The sequence below is a fragment of the Centroberyx affinis genome, unplaced genomic scaffold (assembly GCF_046629955.1).
Source record: "Centroberyx affinis isolate AG114_WGS23_722 - 3 ecotype Tasmania unplaced genomic scaffold, CSIRO-AGI_Caff_v1 ptg005555l_1, whole genome shotgun sequence".
In the NCBI taxonomy this organism is placed as follows: domain Eukaryota; kingdom Metazoa; phylum Chordata; class Actinopteri; order Beryciformes; family Berycidae; genus Centroberyx; species Centroberyx affinis.
The window spans coordinates 71,841-81,302 of record NW_027282792.1 but is presented as its reverse complement, the minus strand read 5'-3'; the positions used below and the strand labels follow the sequence as shown (position 1 = coordinate 81,302).

General features: G+C 44.5%; 1 protein-coding gene across 1 annotated transcript; it reads left to right on the top strand.

Moving 5' to 3' along the window:
• Positions 1–675: 675 nt before the first annotated feature.
• LOC139667482 (zinc finger matrin-type protein 3-like) lies at positions 676–7,721 on the top strand (the record flags this gene model as incomplete). The annotated part of the gene is made up of 4 exons (XM_071546951.1): positions 676–813; positions 1,730–1,896; positions 2,986–3,086; positions 7,513–7,721. Coding segments are annotated over 4 exons (615 nt in total), but the record flags the coding sequence as incomplete, so codon positions are not given.
• Between the last annotated feature and the right edge of the window lie 1,741 nt (positions 7,722–9,462).

The window sequence follows — 9,462 nt, the reverse complement described above, 5'->3', positions numbered from 1 at the left end:
TACACTTCTCTCCCACTGGTGGAAAACTCTTACCCTCTATTGTTGAGATTTTTCTCACAATATTGGTTGTTTTATCTTTGTTCCAAGCAGTAGTTTGTGTGGGGTCAGCATTTTCCCCATAATGCCGGCTGCGCGGTGCCAATATTTTCTACTGCTGTGCACTTTGTTGTTTTCTAATCAAAGACCATTTTCTCACCCAGAATGCACTGGAAAGAATGCCTTGTCACAGCCTCCCATACTGTCCCCCCTATGGTGGCCCACGGGGGACAGTAAAGTTTCACAACTCCACTAATAAAACGTGAATTGGGCGAAATGCGACAAAATGGTAACTCCTAATTACTGGGACGTTTATTGCCCCCTTCATTTTTAATTTTGCAGGCATTCGATGGACTTTGAGGGCACTTTTGCCCCGAGCCCTTGTAAATTTTGACTGTGGGAAGGGGTGAAAGTGCCACGACAGTTCTCATGAAATAATTTCACTGTAGAATTGCCTCTCGGCCAATCAGGGGACATGGTTGTAACTATCAGTTTCATGAATAACACGTCGCGTAGAACAATCCTTGATCTCCTGCCATCAACCCGAAACCTTTACTTTTTGCTTTCCTCTCCTCATATCCTCTTCAATCCCCCCCCCCCCCCCCCTCTCTCTCTTGCACTCTCTCCCTCTCTCTCTAGGGGAAGAACCACAGTAAGAAGTTGAGGAACTTCTACGCCGGCAGTCAGCAGCCTCCAGCCATCAGGATCCCAGAGGTCCCAGAGGTTGGCCAGACCGCCCTCAGCTCAGGACCCAACGACAGCGACACGAGCAGGCAGGTCAGGCCCGAACTCTGACACCGCTCTCCCCACTGAACGATTCCCCCCTCTCCTCTCACTCTACTTGCCCTCCAAAAAAGAGAAAATCCCTTCTCTCTTTCACTGTTATCCTGTTTTTTTCCCTGACTGCAGAGGAGGTTGTATACTTTATATACCTGGAGCTGCTTATATACCTGGAGCTGCCTTGCACTTGACTGAACTCAATAAGGGCCTAAAAAAATACTTGAAAGATAACCTAAATGCACAAGTTTCATTACTTTCAAAATCTATCAAACTGCTGTAATGAATGAATGAGTATTAAACCCATTTGTGTATTCACCAAGAACTAGGTGAAAATTGTAAGCAATTGACCTTATTCACACAGCGACCATTTTGAACATTTGCGGTGGGAAACTCTACCTGGAAGATTGGCATACTGTATATAAAAGTAGCATTACTTAAACTCGTAAGTGAGGACAAAATACACATAAACCTAACAGTTACCAAATTAGCTAGCAATCCCAAGAACAACAACTTTCTGAATTTAGCAGGGAAGTTAGTTAGCTTACTAGCAAGCTACTAGCTAGCTAGACTCTGGTAGCTAGTGATAATGGGCTAAATATATGAAAATGTAAACATGTCCCTATGGATTCTTGAGCTCCATTCATTTCAAATATGTTTTTCAGTGGGGAATCTGTGAAATGATGTTTGTATGAAGTGTCTTGGCAACACAGCACTAGACTGGGCTGGACTCGCTCGTCTACTCAGGTTTCCCACCCTGAGTATTCAAAATGGCCGCTGCGTGAATAAGGTCAATAGTGCAAGGAACTCCCTCCTTCCCTCCACCTGACCTTTTTTAAAAAAAAATGTTCTTTCTTCCATTTCTCGCTGTTTCCTACCTAACTCCTTTCTCATACACTATCCCCCCTCGGTCCAGGCGCTGTATAAAGGGGCTACCCGGGTTATATTGGCCACAGAGAATGACTACTGTAAGCTGTGTGATGCCTCCTTCAGTTCACCGGCAGTTGCACAGGCCCACTACCAGGGCAAGAACCATGCCAAGAAGCTACGGCTCGCCGAGGCTCAGCACAACGCTAATAACATGTAAGTGTGGGGTGAAGAACCTTGCTGCAGTATATAGACACATTCAGCCATGTAGAGGCTTTGCATTTGTGTCACAAATCTCCTAGCAAGCACAATTGATGGAGGTCCATCGGAGGATTGGCTGTTCACATAATGGTTAAATACCTAAAAGCCAGACTTGGAAAAAAGAGAGATATCTGAATGAAATAGACGTGGTTTAGGTGTAGGGGTTAACAATGCATTTGCAAATGCAATTCAAATTTAGTTTACTGTGACACAAGAAACTATCTTGTCTTTAACTTTATCCAAAACACTGAGTTGTAGCTTGAGAAGCATCAGTTCAATTGTATCCAATTCCGGACACTCGGTCACTTGTGTAATTTCCAGTGTTTACCGGCATTTTTATACAGAGTTCCCAACCGAAAGCTAAGTGACGTAAATTCATACACATTTCAGAAGCTAGGTATCAAATTCCATAAATATCTATACACATTTAAGCATATAAAACACTAAGTTACGAACTTAGTCACAAACAAGAAGCGGGAAGCCTTAAATCCCACTTTGGGCGACAGTTACTTCATGTAGAGAATCGGTATTGGCTGATAAATGGAAAAATAAGAGCTTTGAGTACATAGCCTGCACTTCTTACAAGTATCTGTAACATTGTGAAGGTACAGGAAGGGTTAATAAAGGGTTAATATCGAGTATATGAATACACCGACACGGACGAAAGTAAGTGTCCGGAATTGGATACGAATTTTGAATCTCAAAAAAAGCTGCGCTATCATCCATTCGCAGGGACTGGAAGAAAATCAGTTACAAGTTAAGGTAAAAGCGATATTAAACTTTAAAAAAAGACAGATGGAGGATTGTTAATTTATGAGAAACTTCAGCGAAAACAGTACAGGATGAAATATATTGGTATATGATTGTGATTTTTTGGTCATATGCTGTCCGGAATTGGATACCCTGATGCTAAATAAACAGTTAGTTTTGCTTTGTTAGCCAGCGAGCTAACTTAGCAGGCTCAACGCAGGCTTAGCTAGGCTCGGGTTTTCTTGGACTCGACTGAGCTGGTCTTAACTTCAGGCCTTAACGTTACTGTTCCAGGGAAGGCAGCGAGGCGACCCCGCGAAGAAACAGGAAAGACGGCAGCGAGTACAGACTGGTGAAGAACCGTCGCAGCCCACAGCTACCTGCCTCCATGCCAGGTAACAAAATAAAATACAGTAAAATAAATGAGAGTTATAGTCCATTTACTACTGTCTATGTCTAGTTTACATTTCCCCCGTGCATTCCATATATAATTTGATTTCTTTTACTTGTTTTTTGACATTTTTAATATACAAACTTTATGGTGTCAACCTAGCTTGAAATTTACTGCTGCTAACAAAGACGTCCTAAGTAAAAAGTAAAAAGACATGAATGTGACAGTAAAGTTTGTATTTAGTTTGTAGTTTACTGTAGTTTTTGAGGGATTATATTATTATTAACGTAATGCATAAACTGGTATGAAAACACTCCACTCCGGTACAATTAAATAACAAGAAAACAGAAACTTTTACAAAACCAAATGAAGGCTTCATGTTTACTGCGATGGATTATCTGGCTCAGGCTATTTTCAAGCCTGTGGAAGAATGACTGGCAGCGAATGGCTTCTTCTGAAGGTAGAGAAACAAGCCCTGTATCCAAGACTATGCTGACTGTGTGCAGAAACCAGCAGGAAGAATGGAAAGGAGAGGGACAACCAGGGTTCCTACACATTTTCAATTAAAAAATTCCATTCTTTTTCCAGACCTTGATTTGTTTTGAAGATTTTGTCTGGTGTTCAGTATGATTTACACAGATAGACATCTTGCCCCTGCTAACTAGGTCATATCACTGTATAGATGAAGATTGTTCTTCACAGCGACAAATATCAGAATATGTGAGATGATTGGCAGGGTTCCTCCACGGTTTCCATTTTCAAATTCCATATTTTTCCCAGACCCTATGTTCTTGACCGGATTTGATTTTGGTGGGTATTTGATATAATGCATGCTGACAGCGGCTGGGTAATAAGAGCGTCCCTCTATCTGAACATTATTCTTCACATCAACAAAAACTGTGGACTCAAAGTGGGTCTGCAACAACATAAAAGCTAGAATTATGTGTGTATCGGACATTTTTCATACTTTTCCAGATATTTTTTCAAATTCCCAAACTATTCAAGACCGGGAAATGATCAAATTAATTTTGTAATACTTTTCCAGACTTTCCAGACCTGAGTAGGAACCCTGGACAACCGAGACAATTGGCAAAAACCAAAAAAAAAATCAGTCTCACTTCAAAGACGAATCGATCCTCCCCGTTGGAAGTCCCGAAGTTCGTTTTTGAATTTTGACGCGCCATTCAGAGTATCAAACTCCAAATTGGCACATCAGTCAGTCAGTGAGCTCGTCAGTCAGGCTGACAGCAGCTGCGCGGGGCTGTATTGTGTTCTGCGGTATCATGGCGGTGGAAACATCAGTAGCAGACAGACAGACAGACAGCAGCACTCTGTCTCCTCTTTCAACACCTCCGCATCCCCGGGGAACGGCAGACAAAAAGGGAGTCTGGAGAGAGAGCCTGTGGACCACACTGCGACACTCGATTTGAAGCTGCACTGCGCAAGGTTTTATGTGCAAAACACCCCCAGTATCATCAGCCTAAAGCACACAGACGGAAATGTAAATGGCGTAGATTCGCCCCATTCGCGCAAACGATGCCCCGATGTCGAGGATGGCGAAGCGGCGAATTGAAACTTAAGAGTGAAATCCAAAACGGTCTCCGAGGCGAGAGTGAGTGAGCGCTCCCGTCCAGATAAAGCCGGACTCGCCGATCTCGCCGGGACCTCTTCACCTCCTTCACCTCCGCCACGCGCTAAGAAGAAGACTGACATCAAGTTATTCGATTTCTGAGTAATGAAGTCCTCCAAATTCAAGCAGTTACCTCTCGCTGCCATGTGGGGTCGCCACCGTACGAAATTGCCTCGTGCAGCGTGAACTTTCTTGTGGTTTTTTTTGTTTGTGTGTGTGTGTGTGTGTGTGTGTGTGTGTGTGTGTGCGCGTGTGAAAATCGATACAGTAACTAACGTCAGACCTTGTTCGACTGACGCCATACACACTCTCTCTCTCTTTCTCTCTCTTTCTCTCTCTCGCTCTCCCTCCGCAGACAAACACACTGACTGTTCTCTCGGTTCAGGATGAATCAGGATGAATCATACAGTAGAGCCGACTCCCCTCCTCTCCTGCCTCTCTCTCTGTCTCTCTCTCTCTCTTTTTCTCTCTCATTCTGTCTCTCTCTCATACACACACACACACGCACACACCTCATGGTTCTCGCCGTGCTGATTTAATCAGTTTTCTTGATGGACAAACCCCCGAAATAGCTGCACTCTCTCCCGCTGTTGCCATCTCGTTGTCTTTTTATCTCTCTCCCTATCTCCTTCTCGCTTTTCTGCCATGTAGACACACACACACACACACACACACACACCCATACACACTCGCTCACTTTCCCCCCCCCGACGCGCAATGCTCTTTTCCTAATGATCCACCCCTGTTGTAATCCTAGACGTCTCTCGTGTGTCCGTCTTCCTGTCTGCTTGTCTTTCTATCTGTTCTGCGTATGCTTATGTTTTTTACTCTCTATCCCTTTCATCTTTCTCTCCCTCACCTCACATCTTCCCCCCCCCCCCCCCACGTCGGTGACATATCGGGGAGTCAGCAAGATAATCTCAAGTTATATTGTGCGAGACGCCGTCCTCGCCTGACCGTCTAGTGTGAGCGAGCGAGAAGATAAAATAATCGGGGGAAATCCGTCGTTGCGTGTGTGATGCAACGCGTCCGATTGGATTTTTAAACGTCTTCAAGCGTGTCCCCGGGCTTGAGATTGAATTTGTAAAACACCCCCCCATCGCAAAAGCAGATGATTCCCTTTCCGATGTCAGGACGGGCAAATGTGGTGTAAAACGGCCCGATAATCCCCCTAACTCTAGTCTAAGGCCCAATCCCAATGTCCCCCCCTACGGACTGAGCCCTGAGTAGTCATCATCATCTACTCACACACACCTTGGTAGCAGCCTTCTCCAAAACAACTGAAGTCAATGGGGACCAGTTCTTTAGAGCTCCAAAACAAAAACAGCCAAACTATCACACTGTGAATAGAAAGACCTATACACCATTATTTGTTGCAAATCAATCAGCTGTAGTTAAGATTTGCACTAAATGATGGTGTAAATATACTGTAGGTCTTTTTGGAACTCTGAAGAACTGGTCCCCACTGACTTCAGTTGTTTTGGAGAAGGCTGCTATGGAGTTGTGCTGGCAGCCTCCCTGTGTGTTATATGGACAAACTTCACCTGTTTCAATTTTCATATTTGGGTGAACTATTCCTTTAATTGACATCACCTGTGTGCGCAGCTGTAGTGCCCGAGTGCGAGAAGTCCTGAGGGCTCGAAATGGTACAGGAGGAATGGGACGGCACTTTGTGGCATCCCGTGTTGCCTTGACGACGTCAGATGTCAATCAATTTGTAATTTACTCTTTGTCTGCGCTTTTGTCTAAACAGCATTATTTTGCTAAAATGAAAAAAATGTTGATCAATAATGTTAAATCGGCCTGGGTATATGTTTTGTAACATTGCAAAGTTTATACTGTGCTAATGGATGTAGAAAATACTCTTCATTCTACTAGAGGTTAACCTGCACTACATCATTACAATATGTAAAATATGTAAAAAAAAAAAATTAAAAAAAAGAAACAGTAGGAGGTACGTTGAAAGGAAAAGGTACTTTTAATAAAGCTTAATGAGCACAAATAAGCACATAAGAAAGGCTATATTACATGCTGCTTATATTAGCAGCATCTAACATAACCTTCTTAAACGTTTAGGAAAACTTAACTTTCTTTTTTCTCAAATGAGCTGTTTATTCTGTTTTAATGTTGCAATATTTTCTCTTTTAACTGTATCTTGCATGTAGTTTGATCCTTTCATGCCTGTTTCTCTCCAAGGTCTTGTTAATTGTTTTTTTGTGGTTATTTTTCCTTAATTACCTCCGCCAAGGAGGTTATGTTTTCGGTGCCGTTTATTTGTCTGTCAGCAGGATTACGGAAAAACTACTGGGCTGATTTTCCTGAAACTTCGTGGAAGGATGTAGTATGGGCCAAGGAAGAACCCATTACATTTTGAAGCCGATCCGGATCCGACTCATGAAATTTGCATATCATAGCAGACTGGACTGTTGGCCTTGGCGGAGGTCTGCGCTCTCCGAGTGCCCTTTTTAGTTTTTTTTTTCTTTTGTATCGGGTGTATTGGCTGATATTTTCCACATACATGAATATTAACGTCACAAACGTTATGAACAGTGGGTAACTCCCTCAAGCAAAGTCTACAGAAATGTGGACTTGCTGAAAGTCTGCATAAAGGACTCATAAAGTCCGCCAGTGAGCCCTCGCGCACTTAACCGATTTCACAGTGGGACGTGCTGAACCCTCGCGGACTTGTCGCCAAAAGTCTGTGAGTCTGTGAGTGCGGACACTTGGGATTGGGCCTAACTCTCTCTCTCCTCGTCTCATTCTCCCTCCCTCCCTCCCCCCCCCCCCCCCCCCTTTCCAGGGCCGTACTACAACCCGCGGCCGAGGCAGCGCATCCCCCGGGACCTGGCCATGTGCGTGACGCCCAGCGGACAGTTCTACTGCTCCATGTGCAACTGCGGCGCCGAGCAGGAGACGGACTTCCGCCTGCACCTGGAGAGCAAGCAGCACAAGGCGAAAGTGTCCGAGCTGAGATACCGCAACGAGATGGAGAACCTGGGCTACAGCTAAGAGGCGGGAGAGAGGAGAGAGGAGAGGGGAGAGGGGAGGGGAGGATTAGGAGAGGAAGTGGGAAAGAAAAAAGGGTGGAGAGCCAACAGCACAAGGCCAAAGTACTGGGAGTGCAGATACTGTCCTGTGGCGGAGGGGTATATTTAGAGGGGGGGGAGGAGAGTAGCCCGAATGGCCTCGAGATGTTGTTGCAATGCATTGGATACGCGGGCCTATTTATCAGGTTTGAGGAGCTTGTTTGATCTGCGCAACGCTCTTATTTTGAAATTTGGATCGGATCCCGTTTGTGGACCGCGCGCCTTTTTGTCGCACAGTTCGGGCCAGGAGGAGAGGGAAGAGAGGGGGAAGAGAGAGAAAGGAGAGAAAGGAAGGAGTGAGCCAAGACGGGGTGTGTAACAGTTACAGAGAGAAAGAGAGGAAGAAACGAGGGGAGAAGTAGGTGGCGGGAGGAGAAACGGAGAGAAACACTGCAGACGAGTTTTTAGTCCAAGACTGTTTCTCAGTGTGTGTGTGTGTAAGTGTGTGTGTGTGTGTGTGTGAGAAACCGGCCATACAGGTATTACACAGGCCCTTGCAGCAGGGAGCGAATGGCCGCCACACAGCCAAGTGGGGCACAATAAAAGGGGCCAGGACCAATTCAGCATATTCATAACCGAACACAGATAACGGAATTTGAAACCACCACGTGTTTTATTTCAAACGAAAGCACAACTGAAGCATCACCCGGTAGAAATAGAGTCACACGGATAATCAGTAAGCCCCGATTGGCCCTGTACCCTGTAGTGGAAACCCGGCTCAATGAGTGGGCTTTCGTTTTCTTTTGACAGGGAACAAAATTCGTTAAGTCTACACAAATATTCTGTAAATATCCTCAGACACACATATGTACATACAGTATGATATATGCTATTGATTCTTTGGTTAAATGTTAGCCTATCGTGTAAATATGAATCATTTATTGAATATTTGATCAGGAATCTTGTATAAGGTGTGCACTGACTGAATGTCTGCCTGTCAGCTCTGTATGTCTGTGTGTGGATTTTACTGTGTTTTGCCTTCCGTATCTGTTTGGTCGGTCCCTTTGTTCATTGCTAAGCTAAGAGAAGACTTTCATTCGGGCTGTGGGTAAAAGTCGGTTGTCCCATCACATTGACAGATGTGTTTAGGTGCTGGAGGACTAACAGGCCAGGAATAAGTTGGTTTAGAGTAGCGGTTCTCAACCTTTTTTTTGGTTAGTGACCCCCCTTAAAACGTTTGCCCACCCCCGACAGTTCAACCAAAGAATGATTTCCCCTTTTCAGGCTGAACACTGTGAAGAATTTCACAAGAATTTCGAAAAAATCAGGAAAAAAAAACCATAAATCATCTCGTGACGACCCCCCTCCCCCCCCAAATGATCTCACGAACCCCTGGGGGATCCCAACCCTCCCAGGTTGAGAACCACTGGCGTAGAGCACATAGAGTAGAACCTCCTTCATCTGAACCGCCGTCCTACACACTAGGGCTGAACAATTAATCGAAATTTTATCGAAATCGCAATATGGCCTCCTGCGATTTTCAAATCGCAGGAGGCACAATATTTGTTAAAGGCATAATAAATATCGTGGTGCTGCAGAGATGTCCTGGCCTACACATCATATTCTACAGACTTAAGAAAACATCTTTGTTTGGTACAGATCCCCGCAAAAATCACACCATAATGATTTGAATACGTTTTTCAACGAAAATGAGAATAACGATG